Source organism: Rhea pennata, chromosome 13, assembly GCF_028389875.1.
Source record: "Rhea pennata isolate bPtePen1 chromosome 13, bPtePen1.pri, whole genome shotgun sequence".
NCBI lineage: Eukaryota > Metazoa > Chordata > Aves > Rheiformes > Rheidae > Rhea > Rhea pennata.
The window spans coordinates 4,194,757-4,220,110 of record NC_084675.1 but is presented as its reverse complement, the minus strand read 5'-3'; the positions used below and the strand labels follow the sequence as shown (position 1 = coordinate 4,220,110).

General features: G+C 46.4%; 1 protein-coding gene across 1 annotated transcript; it reads right to left on the bottom strand.

Annotated features, from left to right (window-relative positions):
* Positions 1-1,096: 1,096 nt before the first annotated feature.
* On the bottom strand, positions 1,097-25,310 carry HSF4 (heat shock transcription factor 4). The gene is made up of 13 exons (XM_062586644.1): positions 25,188-25,310; positions 20,858-20,966; positions 20,436-20,563; positions 20,115-20,239; positions 17,693-17,768; positions 15,570-15,634; positions 12,862-12,961; positions 11,625-11,749; positions 8,938-9,162; positions 7,352-7,451; positions 5,840-5,914; positions 5,111-5,198; positions 1,097-3,869 (listed from the first exon to the last, which is right to left on the bottom strand). The coding sequence occupies exons 1-13, from the start codon at positions 25,308-25,310 to the stop codon at positions 3,673-3,675; spliced, it is 1,536 nt and encodes a 511-aa protein (XP_062442628.1). The 3' UTR covers positions 1,097-3,672.
* Between the last annotated feature and the right edge of the window lie 44 nt (positions 25,311-25,354).

Below are 25,354 nucleotides of genomic sequence, written 5' to 3'. Positions count from 1 at the left end.
TCAAGGTGTATTTGTATATTGTGCATACGCAGAGGATTTTACATCATACTTTGAACACTGAGATCAAGTCACCATGTGTGGGATGCCCAAAGGATGGCTGCCCTTGGCAATGACTGCCTGGGCAGTAGGACCAGTGTGTTGGGTGTCTGACTTCCTTAAGCTAGCAGTAAGGCTCCCTTGAACACTGAGCCTCAGTTCTAGGGCTTTTGCCTTAGGACACTTCTGTCAGCACAGCCTGAAATTGTGCCTGGTGTCACCCAGAAGACGTGGAACCTCTTGCAACCAGCGCTAACCATGCTCATTGCTAGGTAAGCACAGGGGGAGACCAGGAAGGTGGCGCTGATGGAGCAGGAAAGCTGCAGCTGCAGAACTGACTTATACTGAACATTTTCAAGACCAAGTTTTTGACTCGGGTCTGTCAAACAATGTAGAGTGGAAACAGAGACTAGCCTAAGAGAAATGAAGTTAGGTTCCTACCTTTAAAAAACAAACAAACAAACAAAATCCCAAATCTTTCTCCAAGCTAATTTGGCCCAGTGAAAAATCAATGCTGGGCCAGTTCTGCTCCACTGGCCTCTCTTGGTGCCTCGCGTTACACTAAGAGCAAACAAGCAGGCAGGATCTTAATATCGAATCATGCTTAAAAGAAAAAAAAAACAGAAAAAGGATATATTTTATAAAAAAAAACTTGCAAAATTAATTTCAAGAATGAAATTAGAGCTCAAGTATCACTGAAAACAAGAAAAAAAAAAAGGTTAAAGATGCCTGCGAGATTTCAAGAACTATAGCTTCCTTTACTCTGATTCAGACTTTAACAAACAAAACAAGATTCACTGGCATTTTAGCCTGAAGGAATCAGCTGCTTTCTGAGCTGTGCCTACCTTACTTCATCTTACATGCATGTGCCAGCTCTCTGGAGCGCCATTTTTTTTAACACAGATGCTCACACTCCACGAGCGGGTCAGTGGGCCCTGCAGTATCTCACAGGTAAACCTCTGGAAACCGCGAGCTATTTTCACTTATTGGTGAGGACTTGGGAAGGAAGAAGGGAGTACGGGAGAGGGGGAAAGGAGAGAGAGAAATGCCAAAGCAGGACTAAATGAGAAAAAGGAAACATATTTAATTAGTGTTTTCTGTAAAACTTTACAAATGTACAGCATAGTGCAAAAAAGCAGTCTCAGCACATCACCTTCAAGTAAAGTTAACAGTGTAAAAAGCCAAGGAACACAAGTTTGCTTCTTCACAGGAGTTACCCTAGAATAATGTTCCTGGGGTTTCTTTTCTTACCATCAAGATCCAATCTCATGTTCACAGTAGAGCAAAAAGCCTGAAGAAAAAAAAAAAACACAAGAACCATGCCAGAATGGCTTCTGAGAGGACAGCAAGTACAGTCTAATAGCAGGCACTATAAAAAAATGCAGTCTAAGGTGGAGTCAAGCATCCTTGTTGACTGAGCTGCATGTCTTTGCCTACTTGCAAGCAGCTATCCTAAGACGGTTCATTTTTTGACCACAGCTAGGCAATTCAGTAAGAAATCGAAGCATATGTCTAACTTGGAGCTTATGAAAGGCTTAATAAAAATCAGGACAACTTCTCCGAAGCTCTAAGTTATGCGTGTGCTTAAATACCTTATTGAATCAATGCATTCAGTGTTAACATAAAGGCTATCTAGGATGTGAAGATTCAGAGAAGGATGTAAATCTTGAGCAGGGATAACATACTTTTGTCAGGTGATATGAGACACCAGACAATTTTAAACTTCCTATGAGAGAGAAAAAAAAAGGAAACAGAGTACAACTCAACAAGTTTTAGCTCTGTACGTTGCTGAAAATGACATTATATGGTGGCAAATGGGCTGATCCAGAAGAACTTTCAAAGCACATATCTATCTGCCAAAAAAGGAAACCTTGTCCATGATACACTCAAGCACACCATCTAAATACCAGGCCAGGGGGGGCTGCCAGAATTTTTTCCCTTAGTCCTGAACATAAAAACAGTGGCTGGAATTAATTCAGAGGTTCGCACAACCTCACTTCTGCAAAGACTATACCACTCAAGTGTGACAGGAGCTCCCAGCATGCATATATTTGTAGTCAGCTGGGAAAAATGTGCTGAAAGGTCAGTGTTTCTGAAATGATACATCTGTTCACATACTGATAAATGGATGGAGGAAAGGGCTGTGACAGGAAAGCCAATTTAAAATATCTTTATCTTATTAAGGGGAATTTGAGCTTGCATTTAGCTGAGTACATTTTGGGGTGGATGCTGCTCAACCATTCAAGATGCTCAGAAATACAGTTTGGTACCATGAATCACCATGGCAATGAAAGTGGGCAGAGCATTTCTTCAAACGATATTGGCATGGCTTATATCTCCCTGTCCAGGCCCCTGGAAGGCCTGGTTAGGTTGGAATTTCCTGGGTCTGCCTTACTGCATTTGTGTAGTTGGCTCAGTAGCTTTCTTCAGGAAATGCAACTTAATTAGAGAATATTGAGATACATAATACGTGATAAAATCTACTGCTCTCGTTAGAACTACAGCATAAAAACCAAAGCTCTGCTTTGCTGAGAAACTCATTTGTCAGAAACCACATGGAAGAGGAATTCAACCTTTGGAGGCTGGTCTCAGATGCATAAAGGACAGAAGAAAAGTTAGTGGGACATTGTGGACTAATCCTTCTGCCTTCTCACCTACAAAGAGCAGGTACCTGCAGCTGAAAGTCTTTCTAAAAAAGAGCTCCAAATGACTAATCTGGTTCATCATTTTTATGTCAATAAACCAACAAGCTCATCTTCTTCAGAGGAAACAAAACAGGTCAAGGCCAAGATATAATTGGACTAGACATGAAACACTGAGCCAGCACCAAAACCAGGAGTGTATTCTCTCTGTCCTCTTCGCAAATGGAAAATGGTGTATGCAGAAGAAGACTAATATTTTTAAGTATTTATCTTTACGTCAGAGAAAATAGATTTGAAAAAAAAAAAAAACCCTCTCTCAATTTGTTGTGGGGTCTGCAATGGTTTCTAGCTCCCCTAGGAGCTACAGCCACATTCTTTAGAGTGGTCACCTGCAAAGAGGTCTGCTGCATACCCAAGGGAACTTCATTTTCAAACTCAGCCTGGGAGGATAAGGGAGAAGCACAAGTACATCCCATTAGAAAAATAAATAAATAAATAAATAAATATAATAAGAGAATATTTTTAGAGCATTGGGTTGGCATATAGACCCAATTTCCTATTAGAAAAAAGCATTCAGAAGGCCCCTGCATCTCTGTGCTGATTTGTGTTGCCCCAACAAAATCCAACAGTTTGCCTTTGCAGATACTAGTCAGGATTGCTTTATTTTATGAAGCCCCTAACAGACTTTCAAGCTACCCTTCACTCAAATTCTCAGAAGATTTTCTTATTAGGTCTGAAATTTGTAGAAGAATCCCATCCTCCCTCCCCCTACAAACACCCCAAAGCAATATTTTGGTTTAAAATTCTTATTCTAGACAAACACTGAAATTCAGGGGCAGAGAAGGTAATGCAACAGCTACTGACCATTTTCATCTACTCAAAAAGAAAAGGCACAACTCTGTGGTGGGTTTCTGAGTCACTTTTGTTTCTTTACATTCAAACCTGTAGATATTTGGATGGATGGGAGGGAGATGCAACTGTCTTGGACGCTAAATCACTGGTTGCTGTCAGTTGAAGCGCTCAGGTTTAATGGAATATCCGCTTGGACAGCCGCAGAGGACAGGTAAGAAGCCATGTTTTCAGATGGAACATAAAGTGATGAACTTTCAGGCAAGCTGATAATGTCATTTCCAAAAATTGACTGACGATCGATGAGGAACTGCTGGGCGCTTTCAAGAATGACATCTTTCCCTGGGAATGCAAATGGACAGCAGAGAACTCAGTTGCTGGAAGGCAATCTGCCAGCCGTTACGCATTCAGAACAGGGAAGTGGCAAATCCCCACAGAAGTCAGTAGGAGGTGAGGGGCTTGGCTCCAGACAAAAAGTGCTTGGAACACTTGAGCAAAACTTGGACTCATTCAAGAGCGCATTAAAATCCGTGGGCTTCCTTGCAGGTTGCCTAGCTGGGTTCTGCCTGAATAGCTGAGATGCCTCAGAGGAACTGAAAGAGGGATGACCAAATAGCTGGAGACCCTGAAAAGTGGGTAAGAGCAGCTTCTTTTCTCCCTCATTCAAGAACTTTCTATTTTTCCTTATCTCTGTAGACAGAGAAATCTGCCAATTGCCCCTTATTCCAGCATCATGTCATTGCATAGAAAACAGAGGCTTCGCAGACAAGGGACTCTCTTCTTGTACAGTTCAGCCCCAGCCTGCTGAAAAATTCTTTCCAGCGAAGTTGGGCTTTGACACCTTCATTGCTCATGCAAGATGCTGGGCTTAAGGTAGAGGCTGGAAGTCTTTGATCTATATACAATATGAGGCTGACAAAAGCAGCTCTACTTTCGAGTCATGCCCACTTGGATACACATGAAAATAATGGTATATCACTATTGAAAGACCAAGAAAACACTTCTAGATTCATACCTGAGATCACTGACATCAGAGTCGCTATGGGGGAGAAACTCAGTGGGACAGTTGCCTTTAGGTCTGTTAAGTCTGGAGAAACTGAGAAATAACCTTTGCCCCTGGCTGCTAACCGCTAGGGTTTGACCTCCTGAGCAGCTACCCTGGCAGCAGCAGGAGCTAGAGGGGAAAAGGAGGAAACACTGGACTCGTGCAGCTCCTAAAACTCCTAAATTTCACTTGGATCACCATGCTGCTCTTAAGTGGTGATGAGCAGGCAGAAGAAACGATGGAGATCTGTTGATGGAAGCGGCTCAAAGCAGGAACAGAGGTAGTTTAATCCTATTTACACTTTGGTGTATACCCCATACTCTCCCCATTGCTCAATAACTACCTCAGCAATTGTTGCAGAAACCTTACCGACTGCCCATCATGAAAGTGAAATAACAAAGGTTGTGTGTCGTGTCCCCCCCCCCCAGCAAAGTGACAAATCGTCAGTGGCCCTGGACATTGCGTCTAGCTGTTGGCACGTTTAACATCTTAATTACATCCCCATTCCCAAGTCCGCAAGAACTGCTGGTGCTCCTACCTGGGCAGGCATTGTTAAACGGTGGGTTGAACGCTTTCGAGGACAGCTCAGTTGCATTCTTCTCCAGGTCCACAGTGAGTCGCTGCATCTTGATGCAAAAATATAAACTACAATGTATAATCATACAAAAACAGGGCAGCTTGTTAGAACTAGGCCGTTTCTGAAGATCAGTGCTTTATTAGTGCTGCACTCTAGTGCCTCATGCACTCCAAAAGTGTCTGCGTCAATGGCAATTCCAAACGAATACTGCCAAACTGCATTTCTCCCAGTTCCCTCTATGTGGTCATGTATCATCCTCTATTCTATTTGGGTGTGATTCACTGAAATATGCAAGGATGGCTGCATTTTATAAAGGCATATTTTGTAAGGGATTGGCACAAAGGCATTTTATGAATCTACGGTATTGTTAGGAAGTGATGCAGCTAATTTTCAAACCAAGAACAAGTGAGTGACAATCACATCAAGGCAGGAAGTTTGAAGCAGCCTGTTTCAGTTAAAGACTCCAGGACATAATCAACACACTCCTCTAAGCAAGCTCAGGTTGAATGGGAAAAATAGGTCAAGATTATAAATTAACACTGTCAGCCTAACCTCAGGAGACGCTTACTCTCTGTGCTTTACCACGCTCTTCCCTCTGGCTGTGAAATAACCGCTCATTCTTCAGCAATGAACAAGCTCTGTCTACAGGAAATTCTGCTTCATACTTACATTATTACCTCCGAAACCCACCTCTCTTACTGGGGACAAACCGGCTTCCATTTCAGTCAAATTCCACTCACTCAAAGACAAGTTTGGATTAAAGACCTGTCGGCAGAGAAATCCAGTTAGGGCTCTGAAAGGTGTAATGGTTAAAGATACTCGTACCCTCAGCTGCCTGCCTGGCCTGTCTGCTGGAGGTGGAGAGGCCAGAAGCCGATGTCTGCCTGTGCCGCAGCTGCTGCGAGGCGGTAACCAAAGCTACGGGGAAGGTTCGTTTGTGCTGGTTTGTGGCAGACCTAGCAGAGCGCCGCCTGAGTTGTGGGTGCTCGCACTAAGCCGCAGAGCTTGCTGCCAGGCTCGTGCCTCCCACTGGAGGGGCAGGGCACGTGCCTGGCGGAGCAATGTCTGAAACCGTTTATCTCCGTGCACGTGTATGTTAAAGCCCTTTTTTTTCTGATCTTGAGTCCTAGGGACACTTCCAGATTCCCTTTATTATTATTATTATTATTATTTATTTTTTTTCCAAAAAAGCGTTCCAAAACACAGTAGCAAAGGACAAATTGCTGCATCAGCCCCTCAGTGCCAATTTCTTGAGAAGTCTGCGCAATCTGGGAACTGGAGCGGTTGGTCTGGATGATTTTGCGATTCATTCTCACTCTTGCAACGTGCCATTACACAGAGAGGGGAAAGTGTGTCAGTAACAGGAAAACACCTCCCAACGAGGAGTGAAGACGCAGAAACCACCATACCCAGTGACAGAGCAGACCATTAAAAAAGTTTTTCTTGAAGTCAAAATCAGTCACAAACAATTAGGTTCTAAGAGAATAAAAGTAATTTTCTATGATTTCCCATTCCTGTTTATCCACACAAATTCAACGTGTGCATAAATCTGAAGCATCTCAAGTGAACATACATTCTCTGACAGATGGATTCTTTCACTACACACAGAGTTATTTGATTATCAGCATAAAGCGTTTTATATTATATCAAGGAGAGGCAGAGAAAAAAGAGAGAGCAAGAATTAAATCCTTATATTTCTGCATATATACTTAAGAAAAAAAGCCACCACTAATTTTCAGAGAAAAGTGCCCTTCCAAAATTCCAGAATTCAAGGAAAAGGGGAAGGAAAACCAATGTAGGAGTATCCAAGATGCAGAATATGCAAAAAATAAACCACCACCCCTCCCAAGCATTTAAAAAACTAGCCATAGAGTCATATAAACCCTATTTTCTGTAATAGTGGGAGTGCTCGGTTTTCCAAACTTGTCTTTGCCGAATGCACTACATTTTGTGCTCTGAGGGTAGGAAGTTCAGATACATACACTTTCACAGGAAATAAAAATAAAAGTTTGAAGTCTGAAACTCTGCACGTTTCCACAAGCAGGTCAACAAAGCTGCTGTGTTTGTATGGGCTGCATGGAACAGATAAAGTGTCACACGAGGCAACACGGGAACAAGCAGAGTGGTCTACTGCCCAGAGGCACCGCTGGGTGCTTCACAGCCGTTTTAGGTAGCCGCGCAGGCCAAGGGCCTGACACTCACATCCAGGATACTGGCAGGCTCCAGGCCGTACTGCTGGCTCCTCAGCAGCAGCTGCAAGCCTTCCAAGTCGCTGCCCTCCAATGGGTCTGAAATATCTGTTCTGAGAAAAGACAAAAGGAAACAGTGCCATGAATGAGACGCTTGTGTAGATACGTATAGAAAGCAGGGCTTCCCAAGACCTCCTTACATGGCTGCAGGTGCCATCAAGGACAAGTTCTGCAGTCAACTTCCATTTTGTCTACTAAGCAGCAGCCACGCTCTTCTCCTGCTGGTGATGTCTGCTCAATGTTCACCCATTACATCAGCGCTTTTGAGATTTCAGCCTTGGACTGTGGCAGACCACAAAGCAGAGTGTTGTAGTCCCAGACCACAACAACCTGGTTGTTGGTTGCAGCACCCAGAGTGCCCTACGGCCGAGCCTAATGAGACCATGTTGATCTCCCCCTTGCAACAGGCATTGATCTCAGGGTGTCTTCCACATGCAGAATACTTACATGCCCTGATTTCAAAATATATCTATCAAAATATATCTATCCCTCTATCCCTTTGCACCTGACTTCGGTGCTCATGAACACAAGCTCTTAACTCTCCATCCCTGTGAGTGATCTCACTTGCTACTTCATTATTTTACATCACCCATTTTTAACAATTTGCATGGGACTGCCTAGATTTTTGCTCAACTCCTCCAGTTCAAGGAGTGAAGCTTCACAGACGCAGCTAAGTTTCATAGGTTTTCACTCTTAGCCAGAGGGAAGCTGATATCTCCGCCAGAGTCAGCTCCCCAGCTCCTTCCCAGAAACATATGGCCCACACGATGGTGCCAGAGAGACTGGCTGCCCCTTGAAGATACATCTAGCACAGACTCAGGAAAGTCAGCTGCCCTTCTAGAGCAGCAGGAGGTTTTCTCGTACCTCAGAAAGATGTTAGGAGGAGATGCAAAGGGAGAGTAGACTAAAGAGGAAATACCCTATATGACTTCACAGCACAGGAGAGGAAAAGGGGGCAAATTGTTTCCTTATACCATATAATTCCTCAAGCCCAGTCCTGGGCTGGATAGATGCTTTGCTGCTTTACCAAATGTGTTTCTTGTTACAGAGCAGAGGTTCCCGTGACAGCGGACTGCTCTCTTCCATCACTGTCTGTATATCGGCATACAAGTGACACCTTATTCACTGCGCAGAAACTCCAGTGACAAATATTTCCTTATAGGTTTATGTAACTAAAGACCCAACCAAGCAAATGACAAAGGGTGCACGAGCTATTGGAGCTGTAGTATGGTCCAGCGGCCTGCAAGTCTGCAAGTAGGGATGTTGGTTTGGGCTCCACATCTGACTTGGACCTTAGGCAAGTCCTGTTCAGTGTGGAAAGTCTTTTCGTGCTCCCATGACTCTGACGAACATCTGGCAGCTCTTGCTTCAAGCAAATCATCTGCAGATCCCCTACCCTGGGCTTCAAAGGTCCCCTAAGCAGGAGCCAGGACAGAGGTCAGAGTCGCGCTAGCTGACCTGCACTCAGCCTCCCCCCAGCTAACAGAAAGAGAGGGCAGTGAAAGGGGCAGGGCCACAGCTCTCCCTTGCTCCCCTCACCTGTCCAGCAGTGCCCTTCTGCCTCTTCTCTCAGGTGGCTGCAAGGTCCCCGGCGGGGCTGCACCACAACTCCCTTTACCTTCTAGAACAGACTGAATCATGGCGACTGGGAGCACCGGGGGCTCGGCACAAGCCCGGCAGCCTGGCAGTGGGACATCGGGTTCAGTGGTAGCTTTCACTCCAGGGCTGACGGGCTCTTCCTTGATCAGCATGAGGCTCTTCTCCCTGGATCAAAGACAAGACTTAGCATCCCACGCACATGTCTGCTCCACAAAGGCCCCACACTACTAGGAAGAACAACAGCACAAGGATCTGTTTCCACCTCCCACCAAACTGCCCTGCAGTGACTTTGCATTTCCCAGGTGGCCAAATGAACTCTATCAGTACCCCTGTTTTCTTTTCAGCAAGCTCCAAGGCCTGCCAAAGTAGGTGGGAAACCTTCAAGAAATGTGGGAGTGGCAGCTCTATCTCACTGAGCTTCCTGTGTGTGCATGCAAAGGGCTCTGTCAGAGGGAAGTGGGTTGCCGAGGCACAGCTGGGAAGGCTCAGATTTAAATCTCGCCAGATCGAGATTGGGCATGTTCCCAGGGCAAGTATTAGGAGTGGATCCTGGTGCCCTTTCCCAGCGGCACCACTAGATGGGTGGCTTGCTCCAGGAAGCTGTCTCAGGCCTGTACTAGTGAGTGAGAGAGGGTGGTGTGCGTGTGTGTGTGGGGGGGGGTGTCACTGGACAGGTTAAGTGTATGTGCAGACAGCTTCTGCTATTGCAAGGCGTGCAAAAACAAAAGCGATTGGGAGCAGAAAATTTCCTGGAGATGTTGCAACAGGGAGGAGGATTTCAGCTTGCAGGATGTAACTAAGAGTTATTAACTGCATCTGGCTTCTAATCCCTGGGGAATGTTCTGCAGTAATGGGTCTTCTTATTACACACAGTGTCTGTAGAGAGGCAAATCCGAAACACTCTTAGCTGGAATAATTTCAGTTACTTTATCAGTCACGCCTATAGCAAATTTGTCCCATTAGGCTGTCTTGCAAACATGGAAAATTTTCTTTCACGTGTTGATAATTTCCCTGATGAATGTTAGACCTGAGACAGGTTGCCTGGCTGGAGAAGGAGCCCTGAAGGAGAGGAATCTCCATCCTAGAGAGAGGAATGGGGTCAGTAAGATTCCCCATATTTCTTCAAGCTAATTCTCAGAGGAACTTTTCCCATTCTCCTTCAAATACACAGTCACTTCCAGTGTGACCACTAGAAATAAGGGCCCCTGGGGTGGATGTGAGGGTAGGCTGAGCACCCTAGAGATCCCAATCAGGATCTGCTGGTCTGGCAGGATTAGAAACAGAGGCTATCAAGATCTGACAGTCTCAGTCAGATGTTTTACTTGTTGAGAAGCTGAGGTTTGCCTTTTTCCAGTGGGAGGAACACTCCATGTTATTCCTAGGACATATGATACTGAACTTTTAAACAATAACACTTTGTATATAAAAAATTACTCCATAATATGTATAGGAGACTTTAGAGCTCTCTGTAAACCGTGCACAGTAAAATCCAAAGTGACAAAGGCATGTAGCTCAACAGGAATGGGGAATGGGAAACACTACTGAAAAGGTATTATCTTACAACACTTGAAAACCAGCTTTGCTGAAACACAACACATGGGCATGTCCCACATATGGGATGATATGTGACACTATGAAGCCTTCCTCAGCACTCCTTTCAGATCATCTTGTGAATCCTAAGCTCCCACTAGAAACTTGTGCTGATCTAGCAGCAGCTATCGCACTCCTGAACTCATTAGAGCAGTTGGCTGGCTCAGGCTCTCAAGAGTCATTTAGATTCATCATAGATCAGAGGCCATCAGATGGCACTCAGTAATTAGCAGTAATAACCTGAAGCCTATATTTAAATTCTTCTACTTCAAAAATCTCTTCCAGCATGCAGTCTTTTACCTGAAGTTCTTTACATGCTTCTAACTAATTCTTTGGGTATAGTTTCAACTATTAGGTAGATTTACAGGCAATTTTTAGAATACAACTGCCTTGTGTCTGTGTAGGAGAAACTGTTCCATGATTCATCCGTCAAGTTACTTCCCACTGACATAGTTGTAGTTATGATTCTGCAACTGCTCTAAAAACACTGCATGTCTGTGCAGGAAGAGATAAGCACCAAAATACCTCTCTATTCAGTTCTTAAGTTCCCGGGACCTTTTCACAGAAAAGTTGTCAAGCATCGGAAGTTGTTGTGATGCAACCTTTCTGTTCTCATTAGCACAAAGATGTAGAGTTTGATTCTGTTTCTTTTTGTCAAAGCCAAGAGAAAGCTTCCTTTTACTCTTGATCTCAAAAATAATGACAAATGTTGGTATCTCATTCTTTGAAGAAGTCTGGAACAGCCACTTTCTTGAAAATAAAGTACGAAGCACCACAGAGTATTTCCCAAAGAGGTGAGTGGAAGTTCTCAGCATGAAACTCTTGACTTCTTATTGAAAGTTATGCTGTTAATATCCTTACCTAATTCTGAAAATCTACCCCATATCACAAACTGGAAAAAAAATATTCCAGCCCACCACCTCTATAGAGAATTTTGATTCAGAGATTAAAGTAGAATTAGAGCCAGGAAATACTCTGCTGAAGTTATTCATTGTCCATACCTGATTCTCCCTGTTTTTAATCACAAATATATTTACCTCTCATTATCAGGAGGGGATTGCATATTTATAACGTTGGATGGTGACGCTTCAGTAACATCAGAGATGATGGGTCCTCCAGCAATTGCAGGGCTGCTTAAGCATGAGGCAGGTTCTGTTGATGGCTACGTGGAAAGCAAAAATCATATAGATTTATCCTTCTGACGTAGTAAAGAGCACTAATAAATCAGCTGGTTTTTCACTGGCCCAAGGAGGGGCAGAGACAGGTTACTGATTTATAAGAAAAAGCTCTCCACTCAGCTGCTTGAAATCTCATCCTTCCAACATGTTCTACCCAAGAGCTCTGGATAGCAGGGCGCACTGTCTCTTCTCCAGCACTGCCTGAAATAGTGCCATCCTCTCGACTGCCACAGAGGGCCACAGCTAACTGAAAAGACCCAGTTACCGCCCCAAGTAGTTAGTTTTCTCATTATGCCCTTGAGCAAATACTCGTGCTGAAACCAAGGAGGCTCTTACCTACTATGCAACATTATAATTTCCTTTGGTCTTTCTTCCAACCACACAGAAGTGCAGGTATAAAATAACCCCTGTGACTGAAATGTCAGCTGCTGACAGATTTTACCATCTGACATTTTTCTTAGACCACTTAGTTTCCTCTGGAGGGAAAGATTCAACGGCTCTGCAAGTGGCTTTGTGTGTCATGACAATTCAAATATTTTAACTGGGGAACACGAGTGTGGTAGCCCTGCAAGCAGCAGCCAGATGACAGGCCAGTGCATAACTGTTTCTCCCTCAGGGTGTGCATAGCCTTTGCAGAAAGCATTCACCGCGTTGCTTAAACAACTGTCCCCTCTGGCGCCTGTTTGGGGGGTTAGAGTGATGGGAATGCTCATGGATTGCAGATACCTGGCTTTGGCCAGAAAGATCCTAGTTACCACCTCTAGAACAAATTTCTTTCTCTCTGCCCTTGCCGTGAGCCTGGTGGTGGAAACCCTGGGCAGAGCTGTGCGTGCAGGACCCGCCTTTCCACCCCACATCCGGTGGCCTCTCACATTGCCCCAAGCAGGCGGCAGCAGAACACCGCAGCGCAAGCGTGCTGTAAGAATGCACCTCTCCCTGGATCAATCTAGAGCTGGAGAAATAACAAATGTAACTCAGCTCCGCAAACCTTTCCTCTTCCTCCTTGAAAAACTCTACAATCCATATTATTGCCTCAAACAATTTCCCACTCTGGCCAAAGAAACTGTAGATAACTCCAAGGCTGGAGCAACCTTACCGACTGAATGAAATAGGGGTCATGGAGAGGGTCCGTAGACAAATGCCGGCTGAACTTGGGCACCTGCGGAGCTGAGATCCCATTGTCAAGCATCAGAGGTCTGCAAAGAGAAAAACAAGAGTTCGCTTTCCCAGCCACATATTAACTGACTGTTCCCTGACTGCTCACAGAAGAAATATCTCAGCCAAGAGTGGTTTGCACCCAGATACTCTGGTTTTCTCAGTTGTAAGGTACTTTCTTGTCCAGTGTTGTGGACAAGGAAGAAAAACAGCAGTCTTGAAGGAAGTCATTGCGAAAAAAGGACTTTAAACAGTCATACAGAAGAGAAAGTATCTGGGTTTCTCTAGAACTTATTTGAAAGAAAATACATAGGTTGCTACTTGTATCCCATATAAGGAAGAAAAAGATGAAGATATCTGAACCCACAATCAAAAGTAGCTCTGGAGGATACAAAAGTTTAGGATAGGAACCTCCAGTGTCCTCTGACTGCTCTTTACACAGCCTACAAATTACAAGCTTTTGAGCTGGATATCTGTAACTTGCAGTGAAGAAATTCTTCTGCCTCAGCTAAATTATTTATTTTTCTGTTTTGGATATTTGGTTTGTAACCCTACACCCAAATATTCACAATACAACCACCACGTAAATCACATTGCAGTCAAATTCTTGCTGCAGCCCCATTGGTATTCTACATACATTCAAGTGAAAATATAGAACTTAAGTTTAACTGAAGATGTTTTGTAATAGAAGGAGCAGACAGACTAAACTCACGACAACGTGCTTTCCAGATGACAGGCTGTGATTTGTCACTATCTGTATTACAAGACTGTTCAGAACAATACATCACAGCACCTCTTCAGCTGCGACAGGACCTCTAGCTGCCCTTATCGTACACTGTGAAATAGCTTACCAAACAGGGCAGTCCAACAAATGCTTCCTGGGGATGGCTTTCATATTCTAGTTCTTCCATATTGGAGGACAAGGAGGTTTTAATGACTCACCGCCCATCCTTCTCCCAGTCTTTCACCTTGGCCTGCTACTCCCATGCTACCCACCAACACAAGTGAAAAATCAGGGGGAGACACAAAACAGAGCACAGCACAAACCCATTGCATACAGGCTTTTCAGAAATGACTGACAGGCTTTTCCAGACAGCTGGCGACAAGAAGTGGGGCGGCGTGTTGGGTCCTGTGCTGGGAGTGCTTTACATTTAGCAAACAAACAAAACGAAGAGAAAAAAAGAAGGAGCCTCAAAACAGCACCAACATTATTCCACCATGAAACCTCTGGGGTTTTGTGATGTAAATGTTACCAATACTGCAATATAGTCCCAGAGAAACTGGGAAATGGTATATTTTGACATCCACCCCATACTGTTAATACTACTATGAGCCTGTAAAACTGCCTATCAAATCCCTCTTCTCCTTCCACAGTCCACAATCAGGAAAAGCATCTCTTTAGTGTTCATTTAGAAGACAGTGGTTTGACTGAGAGCACCAAGGAAAGCCAACGCTGTTCCCTTGTTGGTATCTAAGAGGCCTGACAGAAGAAATTAATTCCCAGTTACCCTTATCCTACACACGCTGGAACTGGATATGTTGGGAGAAATGCTGGGTTTGCTCCAACTGCAATTAGATCCTGCAGTGAAGGGCATTATACAGCACGATTCAGTGACCATAGTACTTGAGATCTTGTATTGTTTAACAGCTTATTTAACGGACTTCTCCATTCTGTGACATTAACTGAAGACACAGAATGAAAAAGAACATTTGAGTCATTCTGACATGGACCTTGTCATGGCATAGGCATAGGCATAGGTTCAGTGCAAACAGATATCATAGCCAGCCCTGTGACAATTATAAGTGTGCAGCGCTCTGCTCAGCAGCCACAAATTAACCTCTTCATCCAACATTCGTTATCAAAGTGCTTTGGGCTTCAACCATCCAACATCTAATTGAGAATTTCCACAGGGACGCTAGTCTAGGGCAGAGCTCTCTTTTGTCATCCCTGGTCTACTGCTATCCTAGCCTGCACAGGGCAAGTGGATATTCCTGTGTTGTCATCTATGGCCTAAATCTTTTTGCAATCTCTGCTTCTAAGGCTTCTCGCTCTACAGCTTTTCCTGCTACACTGTTTTATACTGAATCCAAGCAACTGGCCAACCTTAATTGGTGTTGAGATGAGGCCAAGATGATTCAAGCTCCTCTATTCGCTTGCCTTTATTTACAACCCTAAAGAGTCCTCTAGTTGAAACCTTTCTCTGCCTCTGTGAGGCCTACCAGTTACACATCACCAAACCTGCCTTGGAAACACACCCTGTTCAGCGACTGTGGGTCAAAAAAAAGGTGGCTGTGGGCCAGCCGGGCCCAAACCTGTTCCTGGAATGGCACGTGGCAACCCTGCCACTGGCATCTGTATGGCCAACATTGGGACCCTGCCCTTCCCCCGGCCACTAGTTAGCGTTCCCATCTCCCGTCTCACTCTGTATTCCCCAAATAAAGGTCATGAGCTGACACGGTGCTTCTCTAAAGACCACTGAATGGGGCATGTCAGCAGGTCTGACTCGGCAGTTCATCCCATTCATTTCCCATCACCATGGTGCCCTGGTCTGGTGACCGCCTGCCTGGGCAAGCTGAGCTTGTGCTTTTAGTGAGGGGGCAGTATTATGCACCCACGAGTGTGTGTGTGCACCACACAAGGGTACTTACAGCTTCCTCTTTATCCCAGTGCTGCTGGGGTTTGATTGGAGCTGGCCAAACAGAAACTGAATCAGCTGTCAGAAGAGATCAAAATCCGGTGTTAATCAGCAGGGTGATTCAGCACTCCCTGCTCTAACAGTCATTCTTATCTCACACATTCCTCCCTTCTGATACCACCCCAAAGCTGGGAGCAGCCATGAAATATCATGAGCCAGATTGCGTGAGATGCTGGAGCCCAAAACAGGACTAAGCATTCCAAGTACCCTCAAATGACTGGCTTGGTTTTCAAGAAACACAGCGTATGCCTTCTCTGCTTTAAGGCTGCCAAATACACATGCTCTGCACTTCCTCTCTCCTCTTCCGTACATGCAAAAAACCCAGTTAGCCCCATCTGGCCCAGGAGTATGCCTGTGAAGTGCATGAGCAAACATTCCTAGGCCTGGAGTGAGACTTGGCCTCTATAAAAGTCATCAGAGCCTTTTATGAGAGAGACTGTAAAGTCCTTAGAAAGACTTTGGAAATGAAAAAGGCAGTCCCCTAAGAGTGGCCCTGGATGGAGGTCTCAACTCTTCTGGCTGAGTTTTTCAGGCCTGTGGAATTCAGTGTTGATATAACAGGCCACTAAAGAGGATGCAGGATGGCTTTTGAGAGGAATCACCTAGCAACATACTCCTATGTCAGCTTAAGCCTAGAGTTCTACTTCAACCTCCAAAGAAAGAAAGAACCGTCATTATATACCACAGCTGTCTCTTACTCATTGCTCAGTATTACAAATCGAGTTGCGCAAATACCTCTGCAATGCACCATGAGTGGTGCGGCTGGACCCGCATTAGGGCTGGAGGAACGTTCCTCATGCATTTCCATCCAGTCCTATGACTCTGTGATGCCATGTGAGGGTCAGAACGTAGCTCCCATTTAGGCATTAGGGCTGGAGGAACGTTCCTCATGCATTTCCATCCAGTCCTATGACTCTGTGATGCCATGTGAGGGTCAGAATGTAGCTCCCATTTAGGGTAACTGGAAAACGTGACTTGCTCAGTCACATCAGCACCATGCATGCATTGCTGGGGAGGCCTTTTCTGTACAGAAGGGTCTAAATTTTAAGAGAGATGACTCCACCTCATTCTTCAGTCTGTTCTCCTGTGTAACTTACACTAGAGGCTTGCACTGTAATTCCTCAGCTGGCCCAACAACCCTAGAAAATATAACAGTTCCTGGAGGTCTCCACAGGCTGGGGGAACGGCTAGCCAGTTCTGCTGCCTACAGCTTCAGCGGCAGCCGGACGAGGAGGCTCTTCTCTACCCTGCATGGCCTTCCTCTGCTGTGCCTCTTGCAGGGCTCTAGAGGAGCCTGCAAACTCTACCATTTTTGGAAGAACAAGAATCTTGTTCTCTGGTCACATAGAAAATCCAGTGCAACTCCGCAGGTAACAAAGACTGAGGCAGCCGCTAATTGTGAAGCATGAGAAGCTGGGATTACCATGCAGCTATTAAAACCCATAGGCCTTTCCTTATTCAAGGAGACTGTACTCCTACAGTTACTCTGACAGTCCCTATTTGTGATGCTCTGTGTACTTGCTTTGATGAGGGCAGGATCAAGGATCTAACACTCATGCCTAGAACATGTAAGATCTGCTCTCACTGCCTATGCTCTAGTCCTGTGCACCAGACTGGAGTCTGTGTCAAGAGCTCTGCAATCCTGTCCTGGAAGAACAAGGAGCAAGAGCTTTTCAAAGACCTTTTTGTGACTTGTCCAAGAGAAAGAAGGAGCTTTGGGAAGCCCAAAGGCATTAGTGCAACTAGAACATAGACAGTGCAAGGCAATCAGAGACAGATGTGCTGCCTTGTTGTACAGCATCATGGCCAGGGTCAAAGTGCTCAGGACTCCAATAAAGAAGTGGTTTGAACATCACAGCCATGACTGATAGGGAAAGGAAAATCATTTGTTTGAGGGTTTTATGCTTTGTTAATGAACCTTTTCCCACATGACACGTAAGAGTTTCACATGATTAGAAAGGGAAAATTCATACATTGTAATATGAGAACCTGGAGAAGAGTATGGGGCAAGAAAAAATACAGAGGTGGACCTACACCGGACAGCACAAGGGATTTTGGTGTTTGTTTGATCACTACCTTGTTGATCACTTTCTGTTGCTGTGTGTGGTTCTGACGGAGAGAAACAACTTCCCGCCAGAGAACTTCATTTTGCCTGAAAGTGAAACAGAAACCTCTCATGAGCACAGAAATGCCCCACCAGCCCACAGTGCTGCCATAATGCACAGGAGACCCAATTCCGCAAGTCTGTCTCACTTTATCAGGCCTCTTGCAGCATTTGGCACTTTCCAAATGTCCCAGCTACTGGGGCCACACAATTACATTTCTTGTTTTTCCTAGGCTTCAGAACTGCAGAGCAAAACTTGAAAAGTACATACCCTACCAGTTCAAAAGCAGGGCAAACAAATAACATTTATTGGGAGGGGAAGGAGGAGAAGAGGAAAATACACATATATCTAGTTTTTATACAACACCTCAAACTCAAAATTTCAGCAGGGCCTGATCTGTGATTTTGAATGATTTGCAGCACCAAGACTTTTCCTGCTGCCAGAGCCAAGAACACCTGACCTCTCTGCCACTGCTTTCAATGCAGTGAAGACCAAGAGATCCTGTGTAATTCTGCCTGCTCAAACCTCATACATTTGGTGACACAAAGGCATGTTTTAGAACAGCTGGAGTAGCTAGCGAGATGTTTCTGCATTTGAACAAGCAGAGTCTTGAACCAGGAGAACCATAATGACCTTCTTATTAGTGGGAGTCACTGATTTCATCCAGTGCAATCTTATGTTCTGCTCCAGCTTGCAATTGCATAGATGATATCCAGGCCTAGGTTTCTGTCTGCAAATACAGTGCTCACAGGAATTACCTGTTTCCTTGATCATTCAGCCCCAGGAACTGGGATGAAGGAGATGCACAGATTATTTACCGTGCTGCCTCCAAATCTGGAGTCAGGCCAAATCCATGATGCAAAAGATTTTGCCAGTGAATTTGTCTCAGGAACATAAGGATGTACCAAAACTGAGAGGCCAACAACACCTTTCGTATAGATGCAACTTATAAACCCTTTTGCTGCATATTCTTTAGGCTGTTTTAGTCCTTGGAATGTGGACTGACACTAAAATGGGGAAGATAAGGTCCCCTAGCTCCCACCAATTAATCAGCTCCAATTAGGGAAGCATCTGCCTTAGCGTAGCAATTTGTGCTTGTACAGCAGGAATCCCTGGAGTGAACTTTCTGCACTGGTACAGACAGGCTTTCCAGCAAAGCGGTTTTCCTAAGACTGACAGCTTGTGCCGGAGTTATGCCCTAATGTTATTCCACCGATTCAAATTTCTTAAGGTGGTCACAGCCCAGAATTTCTGGTCTTTCTTAGCTTATAAGAGCTGTATCCTTTTAAGCAGTTAAATGCAATTTTGCCTTTTGACAGCTGATGGAGGGAGACAGCAAACCAAAAGGGAGAATGAAATTAAAGCATGGCCAAATCACTGATGCCGGAATTCCTTAAAGATTTAATAACATACAAGCACGGAGAGAGACTCTTCCATTGTCACTGTACCTGGATTTCTTAGTGTGATTTCACATATGTGCTAAGTATGGGAGGCATTAAAATTGAGGAAGGACAAAAATATTTAGCCTAGTGCATTTAAGGGCTGCTGCTGTGAAGCTCCACAGTGGTATCTGGCGTTCTTCCAAAATGCAGGATGCCAGTTTCATCCAATGATATATGAATCTCAGCTTTCGTTGCAAAATGTTTCTGTTAAAAAAGACTTGAAAAATCTAAAGTGCTCTCTAAGGATTAAAACCCTGGAGGCAAACAAAAAACACTCCAAGTGTGTGATCTCTAAAACTGTATCTGTTTACTAAATTCCTAGAGACCATGTCTGACTCAAAGTCTCAGACAGCTGGAGGCTGTATATGTTTGAAGTGCTGTATATGCTTGTTCTGCTCTTACAGGACAATTCTAGCTACATCAGAAGATAGGGTCTTGGGAAAGACAGGCTCACGGTCTAAACCAGTACAGCCATTCATATGTTCTTATATTTTTAGACCACTCATATATTTTGGAGGGTGCGACAGACTGATTTCTGATTTTCGAATAGCTGGAGCAGGCACCGCTGCACTTCTGCTCAGGACTGCCTGAGCGGCGAAAAAGAATTACATCTCTTTTTTACCACAGTCTTTTCTATCTGGAGGAAATACAGACATCTGAGCCAAGTCCTCAGATTACACACGCACATTTCCTGCGCGACCTCCTCCGTGCCTCCTTCATCTGTAAATGGTGGATATCTAGATGGAGAGAATATATCTACCTGTCACGTGAGACAGAGACTGAACATTAATGCGTGTTTGTAGAGCACTGGGAACCACTTGCGTAAACTCCTACGTGTTGCTGCCTCAGGGGATCTAGTCTCCACGTCCGAAACGGTACTTGGCCCTTTAGCTACACCAGGCCTTGGGACAAGGGACTTAACAGCCTGAACTGAAGTAGGATTCAACTCACTGCTTCATGTCCTGCACTTGACACTCCATGTTCTCTTGCTGACTTCTCAGTATCTGTACCTCGTATAGCAACCTGCTGAGGTCCTCCTGGCGCAGCTTGGTCTCCTCGCTTTTCACTACCGACACCTGCGGGGGGAAGAAAGGGAAAAAAAGCAAAAGTGGCTGTTACCGACGCAAGAAACGCCGCGCGCAGAGCGGGCCGTGGCTGCGCCTCGGGCACGGGGAGGCTCTGCGGGGAGCCGGCGCCTCTCTCGGCTCCGCACGGGTGCAAAGGGAGGGACGGAGCCGGGCGGCGGCGGCGGCCGGGGCGGCGGGGCCTCACCTTCCTTTTGATGTGCTCCAGGAGGTGCTCGTGGCCCTGCAGGAAGCAGAGGTGCTGGAACTCGGTGTCGTCCCGCTCGGGCTTCACCAGGCCGCCCTGCTCGATGTTCACCACCTTGCGGAAGCCGTCTGCGCGGAGAGGCCCGCCGTGAGGCGCCGGCCCCGCCGCGCGCCATGAGGCGCCGTCCCCGCCATGTGCCGCAAGGCGCCGTCCCCGCCGCGTGCCGCGGGTGCCGTCCCCGCCTCGCACGGCCCCGCGCTCGCGGCCCGACGCCGCGCTTCTCGACGGAGGCGAGCCACGAAGCGGCGAGAGGAGCGGCCGGGCGGGAGCTCGCCCTTCGGACGCGCAGCTGCCTCCCGCGCCCCGGCTCGGCCCGGCGCCCGGAGGACCCGCGCGGCCTCGCGGCCCGGCGCTGGGCTTACACATGTTGAGCTGCCGGACGAAGCTGGCCATGTTGTTGTGTTTGAAGTACTTGGGCAGCACCTCCTTGGCGAACCGTCCTTGGTCGAACACATGGAAGCTGGTGCCGCTCTGCAAAGGAGACGGCGATGGAGCCGGCGAGCGGGGCGCCCACGGCCCCGCCACGGCGGCCCGGCGGGAGGCGAGTCCCCGGCGCCCTGCCGCGGGCGAAGCCGAGCCCTGAAACCCCGAGGCGCGACCGCGACCCTCCGCGAAGGACCTGCGCTCGTCTCTGGTGCAGCCTCCGTGACCGCGTTTTCAGCCTTTTTTTTTTTTGCACTACGCTTTGCCATCTCTTACCTCAAAGCCGTGGGCATCGGCAAGCAGCCACGGACTTTGACACCCAACTGGCTCGTACCTCGGGCCTGCGGCCTCCCTCCCGCGGGGACCTCGCAGGAGGACTCCGATGCCTGAGGCAGGTCCAGGAAAGCAGGAGGCTCCATTACAGCCCCTGGACCTGCTCGTACAGGCCTAACTCAAACCCGTCTCCTCCACAGCACAGCAGTCCCAGGAGGAGCCCAAGAAACACAGCAAAGCAGGAAAGCAAATTGTCCACAGAGAGACTGCACTGATTCAAAAACTTCAGACGCCTTCTCCTGATTATTTTTGACAGGACAGAGCTGCAAGAGCAACCACAAACTTGGCCAAACTGAGCGCACAGAATTTAGCAGTCATGCTTTACAGTCCCAGCTCAGCCACACGCGTTTTAACATGGCAAAAGAGCCGGGTTTGAGGTCGTGTTGCCAAGAACCGATTGCAAAACAACACAAACTGCTCTGGGGTCACGGGCCCGTGGGCCCGCCGCAGGCTGGGTGCGTTCACGGCCCGGCCCTCTACCTGCTGACAGCTACGGGAGCAGGGACAGGGCCCGGGAGACGCAGTGTGTTCACGCTGCCTCGAAATATTTTGCAAATAGCAAGCCACATAACCTTTTTAAGGGACAGGAGAATTTTCAATTAATTTTCATCTGTAACTGGTGCTTAGAAGCAGTTTTTTCCCTAAACCCCTGACCTGAACAGCATCAGTGTGTCCATGATAAGCGGGCAGGGGCACTACCTTAAATCTCTGTTTTGGATTAGCGGGAGAGGGGGGCAGCACTGGGAGTTTGGAAGAACGAAGAATCATGATTTCAGACGTGGAGTTTGGAGCACGTGGCATTTTGCAGACTTGCAGAGAATGCTGTCTTCCAGGGGCTTGTGCTGCCTTTGCTTGCAGAAAGGGAAACAGCTGCTGAGAGCAGCCTGGGGAACCACCCAGCCGCACAGTCTGAGCTAAACGCCGCTTCTTGGGGGGGCAGGCAGGACGCAGAGAGCTATGCAGGGACAAAGACGCCAGCAGATATTCGGGACTTACTAACGCCGCTGCAGCAGTGTTTCGGAGGAACCTCAGCTAAAGGCACGGGCTCGCCGCAGCGCTGGCGGGGAGGAGCCTGCGACCGACGCAGCCACAGTCACCCTGCTGCCTCAGCGTTACCAGCAGTCACGTGCTGCGGCTGCCCGGTGGGTTTATTTCACAACAGTCCATTTTTGATAGAGGACACCAGTATTTCGTAAGAGCGAGCGCTCTGGCTCTGCATGCCATAGGAGCCTACCAGCACCGTGCAGGTCCCTCTGCACGTCCATCACAGAGCCTGTATCTGCTCTCAGGGCTGCCTGGAAGGTTCTCCTAAAGCAAGGAGAACCATCGGGACCACAAGAAGGCTCAGCAACCACAGAGAGACCGGCGTGCACCTGTAGCTTGCCCATGTCACCAGAAGACAGCCAGCTGGCAAACCCTGCTTCCCTACTTGCTGCCACTACGTTTCCATTGCTGGATGGTGCCAGCTCCCTCACTTTCCTGCTCTAGCGACTCACCCTGCACATCCACAGACACGCGGCACTGATGAACGCTCCGGTTCAGCTGTACTTGTCACTCTCTGTTTGCTACTGCAAGCACTTAATATGACCGTTTGCCCAGACAGTGCCTCTCCTGGCACTGGGGAAGGTCCAGTCCCCCATCACTGGCGTCTTTCCTATTGCTCCTCACTCCATGCAGCAGAACCAGAGCCCACTGAGGTACTTAGGAGATTCACTGATAATCTGAACACTGAAGTCTTCCTCACAAGCTGTTCCTGCAGCGCTCACAGACATGCCACAGTTTCCACATACCGCAAAGGCTGCCTTAGGGACGGAGTTGCTTCATCCTGCTTCCCTTGTGCTCCTTCCCACTCCCACCTGGGATACAGCGTGTGTCCCAGGCTGAGCACACCGACATAAAATGAGAGCATTCACATGAGGGTTTCATGTACTTGGACATCTCTTATGGGCTCCCTTAAGGTCATGCCTTTGAATGCAGAGCTGCAATGTGCTCAGCCAGCAACATGCATCCTTGTGCCACAGAAGCTGGCACACTCAGAAGGGTTCCTACAACCATGAGAGACTTCAGAGTCACTGCATGTTCACCGGTGAACGCAGTGGCACGTGCATGGTAAGGCTGCTACTTCCCAGACACACTGTGCATGTGCCAGAGTGTCAGGCTGTCTGCATGCACCAGTCGTGTCCTGGTTGCCTCACGTCAAAGAGCAGAAGCTGGGAAAGACTTGAAAAGCCTTCTCTGCCCAATGCAGAACTGACACTACATATGCCATTCTTGGCAGATGAACAACTTAACTGGCTTTGACAGACCCCCGATGACAGAGACCCTCTGCCCTGCCAAGGCGAGGTACTCCAGGAATCTGCTACCTCCAGCTAGGAGTTTTTTCTAAATGAATCTTCCACGCTGAAAAAAAAAAAAAAAGATTCATTACCCCCTGATTGATCTACTGGGAAGCAGACTATGGACTTCTCCTTTCCACCTTGCAACAGCCTTTAGTGCATTCATAAACTGTCACCATGTTTCCTCTCTTTATCTTCTTCTCCTCTAGGGTAAAGAATGACAGTTCATTCAATCTCTCCTTACAGGTCCTTTTTCCTAAGAGCTCTGAGTACATCCAGAAAGCTTAGGTAGGCACACAATTCCTCAACTGCAACAGCACTGATGGGCAGAAGAGGGGGATGTGACACGGGAAACCCAGGCATCCAAAAGCCTTAGACAAACTTCCCAAGCAGGTAGCTGTAGCCTATGTGGGGTCGCAGGAAAGCAGAGCACAGGCAGGGGTCAAGAATAACAGCTGACTTAACAGCAACATCTGCAATACTGCAAGTGTAACAGAGAGAGAACTATTTATACATGTCAGAAAATCCTCCTCAGTTTGAAAATCCTTATTTGAAACATGATATAAAAACTCAGTTGTTCTGAGAGATGTGGCCATATACTACCAACTTCAATTTATTGTCTCAAGTAACAAGGCAGCTTAAACCCCATCTCAAGTTTTGAATGAAAAATGGACTGGACACAAACACAGGACAGAAACACTGGTTTAGAGTTTCTTTTTTTTGTTTTCACTTTAAATCTGCCTTTATTATAGAGACTTATTTTTGAAGAACAAGTTTATGCACACAATATATCTGATAACTCCCTGCTGAAGACAAATCACACCACTATTTGCAGCAAGTCTTAATCAGATCAAAGGCAAAACCAACACGGTTTCAAAGTGCTGTACCATGGAGACAAATAAATCATTTTAATTCTCTGATTGCACTTATCATATTAAAGCCTCAGTGGCTTTAATAAGAAGCCAAAGCAAAATAATCTCTTGTTATCAAGCTGTACAGGCAACACCTCACCACAATCATACAGACTAGCGCAAAATCTAGTAAAGCTCTTCCAAAACGTTTAGCAAGGTAGGGTGCCAATCTGAAAGCTCTTTAAGCTACAGGTTTCAGCCTGTGGTTGGAAGGCTGTTTGTGGCAGTCTGCTGGCAGCTTCTGTGGCACTTGTGAAAGGCAGCTAAGAAATACATGTGTAATACACAAACCTCAGTGACATTCATAAAGGGCTTTACACCTTTTCTGGAAAACTTTAGGGAACCACAGATTGGCACAAGGTGAAAATCCCCTCTCTTAAAGAGTCTACATTTTTAGGAGGTTCAGTTTTAAGATGCCCTTTAAGATATTTCAAGTGCGGTGTGTAAATACTGTTATTATTAAAATAGTAGTCCCTTTGAAATAGAAAAGTGACAATATTCCAAACAAATAACACCAAATATATACAAAAAGCCCTGTTAGAGAACCATCAGTCGTTTCCCTCTCCCAGTTAACTGGCTTGCACTTTTAAAGCAATGGGGAATTACTAGGCAATGCTGTGATATCATTTGGGCCTTGCACCAGGTTTCTCCAGGTTCTCCAAGTGACAACCAATATTCGTTGTACTTACAGTACTCCAGCAGATGAGATGGTTTGTCTCAGGATCTTCCACCAGTGTCCAGAGTTTGGTTAGGAAGGCTGGCACATTGCTGGAGTATCCATCCATCACCAGAGAGCTGGGTGAATCTTGCATAGTTTTTTCAGTGTTCCAGCTACACTAACTCCATTGCTCCCAGC